This window comes from Anastrepha obliqua, chromosome 6 (genome assembly GCF_027943255.1).
Source record: "Anastrepha obliqua isolate idAnaObli1 chromosome 6, idAnaObli1_1.0, whole genome shotgun sequence".
Taxonomy (NCBI): Eukaryota; Metazoa; Arthropoda; class Insecta; order Diptera; family Tephritidae; genus Anastrepha; species Anastrepha obliqua.
The window spans coordinates 23304083-23321970 of NC_072897.1; the positions used below are offsets into that span (position 1 = coordinate 23304083).

Below are 17888 nucleotides of genomic sequence, written 5' to 3' on the forward strand. Positions count from 1 at the left end.
TGAAAGTGAGAAGAATTGTGCCTGCCCCAACACAACAATAGGAGCCCTGATACAACAAAAAGGATTTTTCTGTGAAAGTGCTAAAAACTGTGCCTGCCCCAACACAATAACAGCAGCCCTGATACATCATAGAGGACCCTTCAACACTATCATACCAGAATGAGAGCAGCTCTGTCTTTATTATACACCTTTTTGACAATTTGCTTCTCTGCTGCAACCGAGATGCAAATTTTGAACTATACAATGTCACACCTTGTGACTATTTTTAATGGACCAGCGAGAATACAATACGGTACATTTAAATTAATCCACATCATAGAAATAGACAAGTACAGATCCATTGTTGACGATGCAAAGAACCAAATCAGACAAATTATCAAAAAATCCAATCCCTTCTTCCCACTCCTAATGCATGAAATATCCCAAATTCACAATATCCTAGAAACCATCGAACCTGTGGAATCATCCAGGAAAAAAAGAGCCATTAATATAATAGGTACTGCCTGGAAATACATCGCCGGATCTCCAGATCACGACGACTTTGAAATGGTGAAATGCGCATTAGATCAGACAGAGAATGTTAATGCAATGAGAAGGTGCAAATGTTACTGTGAGCTTTTTTAGTACAATTGAGATTTGAAAGATTTGTAGTAAGGAAATTTAGCACACCGAGTTTATAGACACCTCACTGACTTTTCCCCACACAAAAATTAGAAACACCACACATATTTCACCTCAACACACATTTTACTATTTTCGTATTTTTGAAATAATAAGCGAATACGTAAAATTTATTACATAATTTTTTTTTTCAATTACCTTAAAAAAAAAATTAATAAAAAAAGTTTGCGCCGGGAATTGAAATCGAGTCTAACATGTGCCGAGGAAAAATAGGCGGTGCGTTTATTTCTTCGACTGCTTATTTTTTAACATTTTGTTACTTTTGAAATGATAAGCGGATACATAAAATTTATTACAAATTTTTTTACGATTACATTAAAAAAAAAATTAAAAGCGAAAAAAAAAAATTTGCGCCGAGAATTGACGGCGAGTCACGTGGGGAGGATAAATACTAGCGTTTATTTCTGCGCCTGCGTTGTGAACAAAAGGTTTGTGATGTCTACGTAGATAAGTATGCGCGCGACGCGAATAAGTTTTAATAAATTCTGAAAGTAATTCATGACGTTTTTCATTACATACATACATAAATGAACGTATACTCTATATGTACATAAATGATGGTATATGACAATATACCTAATATGTACATATGTACATGTCAATAGGAGGTATTTGCATTCAGAAAAAAAGAACGGTTTAAGATAAATCAACACTTATTTTATATTGTATGTCAGTTTATAGTTTATGTATTCGACAGCATTTACATACATATGTATGTATGTACATTTGTATATGAAAAACAATAATGCACAAGCGCAAGAACATCATCTTCCTTTCATACCTACATATGTACATATGCATGTATGCCCAATAACCTTGACTTATGTACATATGTACACATGTCACAGCACATTACATTCTTACAAGAAATCAAATACACATACGCAATAGTGAACGAGTTTCTTCCTAACAAGTGCAAAAACAATTCTGCTCTATGTATGTATATATGCTAGGACATAAAGTGGGTATATATACATACATAGAGCAGAATTGTTTTTGCACTTGTTAACTTCCTACTTGCCTTCTAAACTTCCTACAAAATAATTGTATTCATATGTTACTACATCCATGCACATTCATACATTCATGCATATATGCGCGCACAGCGCTCCCTTCTTGCTTTCGTGTACTTTTGTCTTTCATCAGTCGATATTCCTAATATTATACTTACAAAAACACAATACTTTGATAGACGCAAAAGCAACAGCAAGCGCAACGCGATGGTCGCTTTGCCACCACACATTCTAAAATGTTCTAGAACACAACAAAAACACATACCTCACATGCGCATGTCGCCCAAAGCTAAAATCTAAGCCTAGCGACTACAAAAACAAAATACATTCGTAGACGCAGTCGCAGCGGCCATGATTCTATCAGCGACGGCGCTGAACAATTTAGAACAAAAACAAAAAGTTAATTCATAAGTTCGAGCTCATATTTCAATTTCATTCATAAAACGAGCCGCCCGTATGCCAATTTTCGCGACCATTCGAAAATAGTTAATATTGGAATATTTCGCGTGGAATTATTTGCCAATATTTTGTAAGTCTTGAATTTTTGTGATGCCCAGTGGCCGCGGCTCCGTATATATGTATGTATGCACGCATCTATGTATGTAAATATGTGTTCCAACTGCTCGACAGCCGCAGCTGCTGTGAGTCAAGTGTCAAAGTGTCAAAGCTACAGTAATAGGCACAAAAAAACGACAAGTAGTATATGAAAAAGTTCTGGCCCGGATATTTCGATAGTAGGGAAAATTTCTAAATCATTATTTTTAGTTCTCGCGTGGTATATATGTAAATATAAAGTTAACATATTCCTTTACGTATGTGGTTCTCCGATTGATAAAAAGTGCACAAAAGCATATGCATATTAGCAGCAAAGAAATAAACTTACTGTAAAATAAGAGTGCGGTTTTTTTGTAGGCTACTGTGCAGACATTCAGCCTTCCCATGAACCACAAAGTGCCAAACATTTAATATTGAAGAAATCACTGAAGCTTCTGGGAGTTGTGTTTATGTGCAGTATTGTTCATAACAACAGAGACCGATGTCTCAAAATTTTTAACCAAAATTTTTCAATCAATATGTACTTTTTATTTCAAAGCTTTAACACTTAACACTCGACATTAATATAATATAAGTATTCATATACCAAATAATAAGTTACACTTCATACAAAAGGTCTAAAAAGGTATCTAAGTATATTATCAGAGAATGTTAATGCAATGAGAAGGTGCAAATGTTACTGTGAGCTTTTCTTAGTACAATTGAGATTTGAAAGATTTGTAGTAAGGAAATTTAGCACACCGAGTTTATAGACACCACACTGAGTTTTGCCCACACAAAAATTGAAAACACCACACATCTTTCACCTCAACACACTCACAACTCATTTCTCACCTCGACATTAACCAATTAAATTTTTACTATTTTCGTATTTTAGAATAATAAGCGAATACAGGTAACCCTCCTACAACGCGATTAATTGGTTCCTGAAAAACTCCGCGTTGTAGGAAAATCGCGTTGTAGGAAACTTTTTTTTCCTCCATTTTTCCTTTTCTTAAACAATATCACGCAAGTAACATTTTAAAGTTTTCTCAGCCGAATTAATTATATTAGACCTTTCATCGAATAAAAAAAATTTATTTTTTCAAAGATATTTTTCTATTTGTCTATTTCAATATAATAACATAAATTAATTCATTTAATTAACCAGCAAAAAGCAATTCATTTATTTAAATAACATAAAACTAAGGAAAATAAAATCTGGGAAAAATAGACACGGATTTTCAAATCTACATATTTCAGAGGATTTTAAATCTCAACCTTCTACAAATCCGCTCGCTCGTCCTCACTTATTATAATTTGCTTCAAACGTTTTGCTCTTGGTCGTCCTATTTCAAAATCCGAGCTTGACCCACTATCACATTGATCCGGTTCAGCTATTATTGCTGGTTTTAAAAAATCTTTTATTGATGTCTGCTTTGTCCTACTTCGTAAATCTTTATAGATTTCCTGAGGATCGTTTTCCAAAACATACTCTTCCAACTCCTTCGCCAGATTTAAAAGTTTCTCCACACTTTTTAGCGAAAAGTTTTTGATTTCGGTGTCAGAGAGGTCGTCAGAGCTTTCTTCAATCGATAATGCTTCACTTGTCATTGCTGCTAAATCTACTTCATTTAATTCGTCGTCCACAACTAATTCTCGAATATCAGCCACATTTATTTCGTCAAATCCATCGCCTTTTATTACGTTTGCCAGTCTCACTACGTTTTCATATTCATCCTCAACGAGATTAACAACAGTTTCCTGTACTACAACCTCTGGCAAAAGTGCTTTCCAGCAAGCTCTCAGTGTTGATTGACGAATGTCTTTGAGTGATTTGCCGACGATTTCACAGCAATCTAAAATTGAAAACTGTTTCCAGACTTCTTTGACCGTTATATTCAATGATTCTATCTTCTCTAATATTAATTCAAATGATTTGCGTATGTAGTATGCTTTAAAGGTTGATATTATTCCTTGATCTAAAGGTTGTAATATTGATGTAGTATTGGGCGGTAAAAACTCAACTTGAATATTTGGATGACTTAAATCAGTTGCATGAGCTGGTGCATTATCTAAAAGCAGCAAAACTTTGAATGCCAAGTTCTTTTTTTTTAGATAGTTTTCTACGTCGGGAACAAAGCAATGGTAGAACCAATCATTAAATAGTTTGGCAGTCATCCATGCTTTTTTGTTCGCTCTCCAATACACTGGAAGATTGTTTTTATAGTTTCCTTTCATGCAACGTGGATTTAATGACTTGTTAATAAACATTGGTTTTGTTATAAAATCACCAGATGCATTACTGCAAAGTAACAATGTTATTCGGTCCTTAGAAACCTTAAAGCCAGGAGCTCCTCTTTCGTTCCTCGAAATAAAAGTTCTTGATGGCATTTTTTTCCACCACAAACCTGTCTCATCAGCGTTAAATATTTGATCTGGCAAATAACCATGTTCTTCAATAATTTTTATGAACTGTTCAGGATATTTATTCGCCGCATCAGCATCTGCGGATGCTGTTTCACCCTGAATTTTCGAACTGTGTAGAGCATGCCGTTTTTTGAACTTTTCAAACCAACCTTTGCTAGCCACGAATTGGTGGTTATCTTCGTCGGTTGTTGATTGTCCTGTTTCCTTTAAATAATTGAATATTTTTAATGATTTCTGTTTAATTATATTCCCATCCAAAGGCAACCGCCTTTGCGTCATATCTTCTATCCATACCGTTAGCGATTGTTCCATTTTTTCTATTATCTTCGTCCTTGGCCGAGAAGTGATTTTTGCGAGGACCGATGATCCGGATGATACCGAATTTCTAATTTTATCTTCGATTTTTTTTATGGTTCTTATCGTGGACTCGTTTAATTTAAAATGTCTAGCAACATCAGCTATTCTCTCTTGATTTTGAATCCGATTCAAAATTTGAATTTTGGTTTCAATCGTGATAAACTTTCGTTTTAATGATGCGTTTTCCTTTGCTTTTGGCATTTTTATGGCCTAAATTACAAATTAATTAATTTCAGTTATAAAAAAAGTTTAACAGAAACTCACCGATTATAAAATCTATTTATCTTGATTTTTACAAAATTATTATTATACGAAAAATGGTTTCACAAACGTTTTAAAATTTGTTTTAACTCCTCTTCACGACTTACTGTGAATGACTAAACCAAATCAAATTTCCAAAAACATTCTCAAGAGCACTGTTGCCAATTTAGCTCTTTCAGAGCTAGATCTAGCTCTTTTTTTGAGGTGTTTTAGCTCTCGTTACTCAGAGGGAGTTGGCAACAGTGCTCAAGAGTTAATTTTCGGGGAAACCCCTTGTTTTATATAAAAACGTGTGTGTAAATGTACATATGTATAATACAAACATATTATTATTTCTTTATGAGACTACGAATAATAGATATACACATATACACAAGTAATTTTTGATAATTGTGTGTTTATAGAATACAGTTTATAGAATATGTATTGTATTTAAAAAATGCTTAAAAATCACGTTGTAGGAGTCGCGTTATAAGAAACATTCCGCAATTCGCAAACCGCGTTGTAGCGAAATCGCGCTATAGAAGTACCGCGTTATAGGAGGGTTACCTGTACGTAAAATTTATTACACAAATTTTTTTTTCAGTTACAGTAAAAAAAAAAAACGAATTAAAAAACGAAATTATAAAAAAAAAAGTTGGCGCCGGGAATTGATATCGAGTCTAACATGTGGCGAGGAAAAAAAGGCGGTGCGTTTATTTCTTCGACTGCTTATTTTTTTACCATTTTGTTACTTTTGAAATGATAAGCGGATACATAAAATTTATTACAAATTTTTTTACGATTACATTAAAAAAAAAATTAAAAGCGAAAAAAAAAAAAAATTTGCGCCGAGAATTGACGGCGAGTCACGTGGGAAGGATAAATACGCAGAGCGTTTATTTCTGCGCCTGCGTTGTGAACAAAAGGTTTGTGATGTCTACGTAGATAAGTATGCGCGCGACGCGAATAAGTTTTAATAAATTCTGAAAGTAATTCATGACGTTTTTCATTACATACATACATAAATGAACGTATACTCTATATGTACATAAATGATGGTATATATAATAACAATATACATAATATGTAGTATGTACATGTCAATAGGAGGTATTTGCATTCAGAAAATAAAACGGTTTAAGATAAATCTAGACTTATTTTATATTGTATGTCAATTTATAGTTTATGTATTCGACAGCATTTTCATACATATGTATGTATGTTTTCATTACATACATTCATAAATGAACGTATACTCTATATGTACATAAATGATGGTATATGACAATATACATAATATGTATGTACATGTCAATAGGAGGTATTTGCATTCAGAAAATAAAACGGTTTAAGATAAATCAACACTTATTTTATATTGTATGTCAATTTATAGTTTATGTATTCGACAGCATTTACATACATATGTAAGTTAATAGTCTATGGATAAGTTCGTGCGGTTTTACAACAGATGGCGTAACTTGATTATTATTCCATCGATCCACATTTCCAAACATTCATTGGAGAGCTACTGTCGTAAGGCACAAACGTCAGTATAAGTTTTTTATTTGAAGCGTAAACAACAATATTTTTACCACACTTGAAAATGTCGAATTTCGTGCCAAATAATGTGTTTTTGCGGGGAATTCTTTAATATGAAGAAAAAAGCAGCCGAAAGTCATCGTATCTTGGTGGAAGTTTATGGTGAGCATGCTCTAGCTGAGGAACGTGCCAGAAGTGGTTTGCACGCTTTAAAAGTGGTGATTTTGGCCGCGCCGCCAAAGTTCATGGATACCGAATTGGAGGAATTGCTCGATCAAGATCCGGCTCAAACGCAAGAAGAGGTTGCAAAAACTTTGGGAGTTGATCAATCAACCATTTCCAAACGTTTAAAAGCCATGGGAATGATCCGAAATTCAAATTTCGAAAAAAAACCGCACGAACTTATTCATAGACCTATTATATTAGTTCAACTTCCCTCTGGAGCAGTATTGATGCCTTGGTCCAGCGGCGGGTGTTGCTGACACGTCTCAAGTTATATGTATTCAACTTCCTTCTGGAGCAGTATTGATTCCTTGGTCCAGCGGCGGATGTTGCTGATACGTCTCAGCCACTTCTTAATTCAATTAACTTTAGGATGGTTATGTTGGGGGATTTGACTTCGTCCCCTTGTTGGACTATTGGCCTTGTGGCTCAACAGTGTAAATTAATAGATCAAATATTAACGGCGGCGTGCCGGAGTAAAGCCAATCGTTCTTTATTGAATAACTGTCTGGACAAAACTGATTATAAGAATGGAGAGTATAAAAGACTAAAGCTAAGTACATAAATGGAAAACATGAATCTAAACCTAAATACATAATAAATATATAAAGATTATGCCATGGGTTTGTGTGTGGTCAGTAAAACCGACTCAGCATATTTCGGTCAGAACTCCAACGCTTGCGACATAACGGAAACGACTGGCCGTTGCTTCGACCCACATTACTTTGTTTATGTTGCATATGTGGTCGGGTTCAACGACATTGTTTGCGCGCGGGTTGCTCGGTGAATTCATTGCGAGGGAAGTTCGATGACTTGGCTGTTAACTAGCCCCCCTTTAAGATTGTTGCCGTCCTCGGTGACACTTAACTCCTTTACCAGTTCTTGCAATTTGATGGAAGATCTTCTCCGGTACCAACATTGATAGATGATGCCAATACAGCCAAAGGCAAGGCTGAGTGTTACACCAACCATGAACCAGACTCTGGGAGTCCCTCCGGAAAACATATCGTCTCTTAACTTCTGAATTATATGCAGATTGTGCTCATTCATCTTTTGTAACATTGGTAGGCTGAGAACTTGGTGGTGTCCTGTAATATTTAGCAATGGTGACGCCACGATGCCTGGACTCTTGTTTACAACACCATTGTAGTTAATGTGTGTGGTCTCGTTTATAGTCGCAATACGTTCAAATGTGATGAGATGCGTGCCTTCAATTGTCATCACTGGGCCGTCATCTACTCTTACTCTTGCTGATACTTCGTTGACAACGATTATTCCTTCGTCTAATAGGGTAATCGGTTCCAAGTGGCTTGGCTGTGTGTGGCATAACGCTGAGCCTCCGGAATGTAATCCGCTGGCGCATGTGTCGTAAGCAGATTTCTTGCAGAACGTCGCAAAGTTGGTTGTAGCGCATTCTGTCACAGCTAGGACTCCATCGTCGCATTCAGCTACTATGTTATCATGTACTTGCAGAATGGTGTTATTGTGGGCAACAGGATATATCATAACTTTCTTACAAATAGTCTTAACATTAGGATATTCAATTATTATGTGGATTACTCTATTTGATTGAAATATTTTTATATTTGATACTGCCATTAAACTAACTATTGGGACCTCTGCGAGCTGTTCGGTAAAAATTGATTTTAAATCTTCGTGGTCGAGAATTGCGGGGTTTATGATGTTAGATTTGGCGAGCGTTATAGTGAGCATAAGGTTTTGGATTTCAGTGGTTAACATTCTATTTCGTGCAAGTAAAGTTTCATACAAATGAGGAGAGTCTACGAACTCGCCTTTTTTTTTCTTTAATTAATTTATTTACTGCATCAGTTAAAAGGTTAGTTTGTTTCTGTGCTTCAGTGATTACTATTACTTGTCTGTTGTTTGATTCTATGAGCTCGGCTTCGGTAAGTTTAATCTTTTCTAAGTCTGATGCATCAGGCGTACCTGCAACGATTTTTAAAGCTGTTCCTAGAAAGTCTAAACTTCTGGCCATTCTATGGTGTACCGTTAAGCTAGATAAAATATTCTGAATATGGTCGATATCTACATCTAACAATTTTCGCATGTGTGACTGAGGGAAAAGTTTTGATAATTTAATTGTATCATCTATAATGCTCACGAAATTAGATAAATTTGTAGAATGTCTCACGTAACTATGTTGTTCCCATACAAAAACGTTTCCGTCCAATATCGGAATGTAGCTTGCGTGCGAGAAATCGGTGATGCGTGCGTGAGTTGTGGATAAGAGTATGAGGGTCACTCCGATGAACCTGTATGAAATGATTAAACTGAATTGTAGTAACTATCTGTAAGAATCTTATGCGTTATGACCTATGTTTACCTCACATTGTTCTTATGGACCACCCTCCCCTTAACAAGTATAGACGTTCCCAGGTCTGCTTGTACGGCGTCCTCTGTGCACAAGGGAGATAGTTTGTTACCTAATCTTTTGTTATTTTTGAGGTAAACTTTTTCTCCTACATCAAACATCCTGTTCTGTCTGTTCGGGTTGCATCTAGCTAATTGATCTTGCTGAGCTTTTATTAGCCGATCTTTGATTTTTTGCTTAATTTCGTCCGGTATAGAGTGAATTACATCGAGTGGTTTTTGTTCTGTTACTGAATGTATGGTTTTATTATATTCTATTGTTGCTCTCATGATAGCCTGAACTGTATCGCTAACTTTTTTATCCAACTTTAAACACCTTGCGATTTCTATTAATGTACTGTGGAAACGTTCCGCTTGCCCATTGGAACAGCTATGTAATGGGGGGGGGCGTTTACAACGTCAATGTTAAATTGATTTTTTAACAATGAAGTGATCGTTTCGGAATTAAACGCTGGCTCATTGTCGCAATAAACGGTTTTTGTGTTTGGAAATGTATTAATTATAAGTAAAATGGGGTTAACAATATCGACTATTGATCTAGAAGGTAAGGGCTGGACGACGGTGAATTTGGAAAATTTATCGATGCAAGTCAGGAAAAGTTTCTGATCGGTAGAAAATATGTCAATGTGTAACATTTCTCCGACAAATGAGGGAATTGGCGTCTTCCCGAGTTCTTGTTTTTTGGGGTGTCGGTCGTACTTGGCGATAGCGCAAACTTTGCAATTTAGTACAACCTCGTTAGCCAATTTAGTCATTTTTGGGAAGTAGTAGTCCCGAAGTATCTGTTTTACGTTTTCTTGTGCCGCTCTGTGCGCACGATTATGTTCGGTGTTGACTATTTCTACCTGTTCGTCTTTGTTAGTGATGTCTGACACTATTCTTTTGCAATGCCAGAATTTGGTTGTAGGGAAAATTGAAACCAGCTCATGTTGAAATGCAGCTAAAGTTGTGAGTTCGCAATAAAACGCGTTTACAACATCGGGGTTCACAGCAAGTTTTAATGTTTCTATGAGATTAATTTTATCTGTAAATTCAATTAAGTGACGGGTTTTCTTGCCAAATAGAATAAGTCTTCGATGCAACGAATAACGTGATTCTTCCAAAGTTATCTGATTTCTATAACAATTTAGGGGGTTATCAGTTGTTTGTATAGTGTATGTAAGGGATACCTCACTGTGAATAGTGGCTATGTCTGATCGCGTTTCGTCTTGGAGAGCGTTAAGCTCTTGCCTAGATAAGGCATCTGCGACAAAGTTTTCTTTCCCTGGCTTGTAATGCAATTGGGCGTTATGTTGTTCAATAAACGCCTTCCACCTCTTGATTTTCGCATTCGTATTTTTCTCAGACACTGCGAACGTGAGAGGTTGATGATCTGTAAATATATGTAGCTCTCTTGTACCGTAAAGGTAATTCTGCAGTTTGCCGAGGGCCCATACGATCGCCAACAACTCTCTTTCGTTGGTAGCATAGTGAGTTTCGCACGTTTTTAGCGGGAGATCATGGTGATGGGTCTATCGCCTTGAGATAATACTGCTCCAATGCCATTTGCAGAAGCATCTGTAGTCAAGTCAAAAGGTCTTTTGAAATCAGGGTACATGAGCATAACATCTTCTGATGCTAGTATGTTTCTCAATCGGTTAAAAGCGTCGCGTTGAGATTCGTCAAATTGGACTGCTATTTTCCTAGACATGTGTTTGCTTACAGTGCCGTTTTCGCCTTTTAGTATATTAGTCAAGGGTCTTGCTATGGCTGCAAAGTCTTTGATAAACACCCTATAGTAGCTGGCTAGGCCTAGAAAAGATCTCAGAGAGTATAAATTTTTTGGTTCAATGTACTCTTGGATCGCCTTGACTTTTTCTGGGTCTGTTTTTGCTCCCTCGCTAGTAACAATGAAGCCTAGATACTCGACACTTTCTTTAAAAAATTTCGACTTTTCCTTGGAGATTCTCATGTTAGCATCGCAAAGTTGCTGAAGTATTATATCGATATGGCGGACGTGGTCTGCGGCATTTTCAGAGAAGATAATTACGTCATCCACATAGACATAACATATCTTTCCGATCTGTTCTCGCAAGATATCGTCGATTGCTCTTTGAAAAATGCTTCCCGCATTTTTTAGACCAAAGGGCAAACGACAGAATTCATATTTTCCGCCATTTATCGAGAAGGATGTCTTTTCACGATCGTCCTCCGCTAGGTAAATCTGGTGGTATCCGGATTTAAGATCCAGTGTGGTAAAAAACTTAGCCTTTCCGAGGTTAGCTAAGATTACCTGGATACTCGGCATCGGATATCGGTCGGCGATGGTCTTCTCATTTAGTTTTCTAAAGTCAATGACCAGCCGTTTATTCTTATTTCCGTTGGAATCTATTCCTTTCTTATCAACAACCCAGACTGGGCTATTATACGCAGATCTTGATGGCCTTATGATGCCATCTTTCAACAACTGTGCGACTTCGTTGTTTACAAAATCTGACACACCTACTGGGTATGGATAGGGCTTTGAATATACCTCCTTATTGTCTACAGTCCGGATCCTGGCGACGACTGAAATATTGTAAGGCAGTGCCTCGTTAGAGGTCGCGAATGCACTAATTATCTTCAGTATCATTTTCTTGAATTCGCCTTTTACGGAATTCGGGACTACGATATCATCGACACGTGTAAAGTTCACGTTATCGCACGGATGGTGATTGAGTATTTCCGAAGTATTACCGTAGTTTATGCTGTTTTCCATCAGGTCAATAGTTACCCCCGCCTGCGTGAGCAGATCGAAGCCTATTTGGCGCCTATAGCCTGACGTACGTTCTGAAGTGTTATGCCTTTTCCGAGCCCCGTCTTGTGTAGAATAGCCCTGTGGCTTTCCCCAATTGGTCTGTTGTCTTAACTTGGACATCGAAGGATCAACGTCCATAGGTTGAGCCTGATACTTTGATTGTGGCTCTTTGTCATTCGCTAGCGTTTTAGGGTCAGCTTGCTGTGCCCTGCTTTGGCCTTGATTTCCCCCAAAATGTGGATTTCTTTCCTGGCCCCTGCCTTGTCTAGCTTGGTTACGATTGCCAAATCTAGTATTATCGCCGCTATGGTTTCTTTCTTCAATTACTTTAGCATAAGATGCAGCAAATGCGCTTCTTTCGATGCTATTTTCAGCCTCACGGGCCACTGCTAATGCAGATGGCAAATCCTTGGGCTTCGCTGGGATTACTAAAGATTTTAGGGGCCTCCTAAGTCCTGCCATGAAAGCGTGTAGTGCATCGTCTCTAATTTCTGCACAAAGAATGGACGCAGCTTGCCTAAGTACGCGCAAGGATGTTTTGTCTGCGTACGAGCAGTCGAGCCTAGCGATAATGGCGTCAAAATTAAGCACTGTATTGTGCGACGTAAGGATGGCACGAGCTGGACCAGTTATTTTGTTTTTTAAAATGGCCACAGCCTCGTAATGCGTCTCGCTGCCTACGTATCTTTTGAAAATCTCGTATGCGTCTATAGCCGCCTGTCGCCACGACACGTATTCCTCATGATTTCCATTGAAGTTAGGCACTGATTTTACAATGTCTAACTTCACCTCACATCCCACACTAGGGTCAATTGTTACTCTCTGGTATGTTTCAACTTGTGGGGTCTCTATTCTTAATGCATTAACCTGACCTCTAACTGTTTCAAGTTCCGCTCGGAACTCGTCTTTTAGTCTCCTCTCTTGTTCGAGGAGCGCACTGTTTACCGCACCTTCTATTAACGCTTTTAGTAATGCCGGCTCCATTCTTAATTGACTGTTTCTTCCTCACTGTCGTACTCTATCTTTATATTTCTATAAGCCCAAGTCATGAGCAGCCAATGAAGCGAAAGTATCAACTTGCTTCTCTTAACAAAAAAAAACTGCACTTGCACGTCAATAATTTCGCGACTATACCGTAATGGTCACTTTCGCATTGCCAATTTATTCACAATTTTTTTTTATTTAAAATAGTTTTTCGTAAATACTTTTTCTAATTTTTATCGAACAGTCACTTACATGTTCTTGTTTAGGGCCATGGTGTTCCTAGCTTAATAGATATCGTAAGATTATCTAGTTCCAGTTAACTCTGTTGGGCGCCAGTTATATTAGTTCAACTTCCCTCTGGAGCAGTATTGATGCCTTGGTCCAGCGGCGGGTGTTGCTGACACGTCTCAAGTTATATGTATTCAACTTCCTTCTGGAGCAGTATTGATTCCTTGGTCCAGCGGCGGATGTTGCTGATACGTCTCAGCCACTTCTTAATTCAATTAACTTTAGGATGGTTATGTTGGGGGATTTGACTTCGTCCCCTTGTTGGACTATTGGCCTTGTGGCTCAACAGTGTAAATTAATAGATCAAATATTAACGGCGGCGTGCCGGAGTAAAGCCAATCGTTCTTTATTGAATAACTGTCTGGACAAAACTGATTATAAGAATGGAGAGTATAAAAGACTAAAGCTAAGTACATAAATGGAAAACATGAATCTAAACCTAAATACATAATAAATATATAAAGATTATGCCATGGGTTTGTGTGTGGTCAGTAAAACCGACTCAGCATATTTCGGTCAGAACTCCAACGCTTGCGACATAACGGAAACGACTGGCCGTTGCTTCGACCCACATTACTTTGTTTATGTTGCATATGTGGTCGGGTTCAACGACATTGTTTGCGCGCGGGTTGCTCGGTGAATTCATTGCGAGGGAAGTTCGATGACTTGGCTGTTAACTTGTATGTATGTACATTTGTATATGAAAAACAATAATGCAAATTAATTATCTTCACATTGATAATTTTAAAAAAAATTTATTTTTTGCGGAGCAACTCCGTCTTTATTTCACAATTGAAAAATATCAACTAAACTTTACAAAATTTCTTAAAGCTAATTTAACCTATGCATTCCCTCATTCACCTGTTATGCCGCGTGACAATATTCGCGGAATTTCACTTGTTGCCGTTCACACGGTTTATTACAGACATAGCGTCAGCAAAAAGATCGAGCAACTGAGGTGGATCAACTTTCAGCGGAAACGCGTGTAGTGAATGAACTTTAAACATAAGTAGCGTTAACTCCTCCCTTCTTAAAAACGATTGTCCTCGATCGTCTTATTAGAAATAGGGTAGGTCATGTAGTCGAAGATTTGAATAACTAACGACGTTTCCTAGTTGGTTATTATTTGTATTAATTGATGCATCTGGGAGATTCGGTAAGGTGCTGGTCCTTAGGTCGACTAATTTGAATGGTTCCGTTGGTACTTCTTGGATGATTATTTTTGATGTGGGTTTTATCCAAAATTTGAAGGTTATTATTATTGCTGTGAAGATTATTGCTAGTCCTAGCATTGCGCTCTTATTTATTGTCGAATCTGTTCTTAACAGATTTATCTTTTTCGTGTTGTTAATATGTAGTTCGTTGAGGGCTTCTAATGATAAAATGTTGATGCGTTCCCTTTCTAGCGGTGTTGGATGTATGATCGCTGGTTCTGCTGTCAACGTAGACATTTCGATATTGGTGAAAGTTTCGTTATTGATGCTCAATGATGTGTTGTGAAACTTGATTAGATAAGTACCAGTAATTGTTCGCTGCTCTTTTTCCGTTTTTAGTGTTCCAGTGAAGTCGTTTAGTAAGATTATCCCAGGCTGTATTTCCTCGATTGTTGGTACGTGTTGATTATTACTTATTGTGCAAAATGATTTTCTACTACTTAGTATTTGAGGGATGCAGGTGCTGTTACTAATATTAATTATGTTATTTCTCTCACAAATTTTTATTTCATTGTATTTCATACATTTATTCTTAATTTCATATATTTCATTTTTGTTTTTTAGTATTTCCTCGAAATCAAGTTTAGTAATTTCTTTATTTCTCTTAACTGGTCTTATTATAATATTCTTATAAGTAATATTGTTTGTCAGTGGTATTTTTACCAAATATAAAATTCTTGACTCTTTAGTTATTACATTAACTTTTGCATATTCTAATGCTTCTTCAACTGATGCGAATGGCATTCTTTCTTCTTTTAATTTCATGATTGCTATCTCAATTTCTTTTTTATTCAACAATATTGTATTCATAATTCCAATTTTAGCCCATTGAATGGCGTACTTAATGTTTACTAATTCTTCTTTAATAATTCTTATTTTACTTTCCAGATTCAGAGTTATTTCACTTATTATATTACATAATTGTCTTTTCTTATCGAATTTAGTAGTTGATTTCCTAATGTTGTTAAGTTGTTAATTCTTTCATTGAAAACTTCATTAATTATTACTTGATCATTATTATTTTCCTTTAGTTTGTTTAGATCATTATTCAAAATATCAAAATCTTCGCGGTCAGGAGTACCAGCAATGTACTTCCATGCCGTACCTAATGCATTAATAGCTCTCTTATTTCTAAATTCCATTTTTGGTTTTATATTCGAAAGTATTACTAGGGATATGTCTATCTGAGACTTAAGGATGGGGTAGAAAAGGTTGTTAGCGGGAATATTCTTGTTAAGGTAGGTTAGTACGTCTTTTAAAAAATTGTCGTATTGGTCCAGGTCAATATGGTGTACTATCTTGAATGTCCCTTCTTGTATTTTAGCTTGTCCGTCATTGATCGTTATTAAATGATTTTTAGAGTAGTCTAGTATTTCCATTTCTGTTAAGCTAGTGGTCGTCATGATTAGTATGGTTAGTATTAGTAGGATGTCCTTGTTGTCTGTCATATTGTTTCTATAGAAATCAGGAAATTGTTAGTTTTTTATATCAGGATTATAATTATAACTATTTTGTTTTATGTAAATTTTTATTATTGCCTAATTAATCCTTTATGAATTGTTCTGCCTGATTGAGTGATAACTGTACTATTTTTGTTTTCTATTCTTGTTTTCTTACCGTTTTCTTACCGTTTCTTCTTTGTATCTACATGAAAGTTTGTTTCCTATTCTTTTGTTGGTTTTTACAAATATAATATCTCCTGGGTTATAGTCTTTAAAAACTTGTCTATTTTTATTGTGATAGTTAAGATCCTTTACTTGTTTTGCTTTCAATCTATTAATATTTTCATTTCTATCTTTTTTTAATTCCAAAGGATTTGTTGATACTCTTCTTCCGAAGAATAACTCGATTGGTTTTTGGTTGGTAGTGGAATGAATTGTGTAGTTGTATTTGTACATGGATTTTTCTAATAAGCCTTGAAATGAGGTATGAATTTTCTCGGCTTTTATGCATCTCATGATTTCTCCTATAGTTGAATGGAATCTTTCTATTTGTCCATTGACAGTACTGGTGTAAGGGGGTGCTCTGAAAACTGCTATATTAAATTGATCTTCTATCAAATGAGTTATTGGGTGTGATCCCAAAGATTTTTCGTTATCGATGACTATTTTTTCGGGGATTCCGTAGTTTAAAAGGATTTCTCTCAAGGGTTGTATTATATCTTGGGTTGCTCTAGAATTTACTATTTTTGCTTGGGCATACTTCGAGAATTTATCTATGGCTGTTAGTATTACTTTTTTGTGAGTATGGTAAATGTCGAGGTGAACTATTTGTCCTGGATATTGAGGAATAGGAGTTGATTGTAATAGTGGTTTCGTAGGATGTCGTTCGTATTTCTGTTCCTTGCATATTTTACACTGTTTAACGATTCTATCGATTTTCGCTTGCATTTGTGGGAAGTAAAAGTTTCTTAGAATTTGTGCTTTATTTTCGCGACCATTTCTGTGAGCGCGTTTGTGTTCTTTAATTATTTCATTATTCTGTTCTGTTTCGTTAGGTAAGTCTTTTACTATGTTTCTTGCGAATCTTACTCTACAGTTGCTAAAATGAATTGGGTAAATTTCTTGGATTTTTCCTAAGGTGTTCTCGTCAGTATGAAGGCCATTAATAACTGAGGGGTTTAGATATCTTTTCAGAAGATTTATTAAGTTTTGTTGGTTGAATTCGGTTTCAGTAATGTTATGCCTATGATAAGTTGGAAATATAATTTGAAATTGATAAGATGGCGTTTCTTCTATTTTAAGAAAAATTTGATTCTTGAACACATTTATTGGTTCTTGGGCTATTGGTATCAAATGATGCGAAGAACTAATGTCGCTGTGGATAGTTTCGCTTAGTGAATTATTGTCATTTTCAGAATTTGTTAGATGGTTGATTTGGGGTAGTCTGGATAGGGCATCTGCTACGACGTTTGCCTTTCCTGGTTTGTAGTATAATTCATAATTATACTCTTCAAGGATGGTCTTCCATCGCTTCATTTTATTGTTATTATTTTTATTGCTGAGGGCGTAAGTTAAAGGCTGATGGTCCGTAAAGATTTGAACTTTTCGTGACCCATAGAGATAATTACGTAAATTGTTTAGTGACCAGATGATGGCTAACATCTCTTTCTCGTTGGTAGCGTAGTGCTCTTCTGTTTCGCTTAATGTACGAGATATGAAAACGATGGGCCTGTCATTTTGAGATAGGACTGCTCCTATTGCATAGTTAGATGCA

At 36.3% G+C, this 17888-nt stretch overlaps 1 protein-coding gene across 1 annotated transcript; it reads right to left on the minus strand.

Annotated features, from left to right (window-relative positions):
* Positions 1-3512: 3512 nt before the first annotated feature.
* Positions 3513-4970, minus strand: LOC129250237 (tigger transposable element-derived protein 1-like). Its single transcript, XM_054889873.1, has 2 exons — positions 4640-4970; positions 3513-4303 (listed from the first exon to the last, which is right to left on the minus strand). Exons 1-2 carry the CDS (start codon positions 4968-4970, stop codon positions 3513-3515), a joined length of 1122 nt encoding a protein of 373 aa, XP_054745848.1.
* Between the last annotated feature and the right edge of the window lie 12918 nt (positions 4971-17888).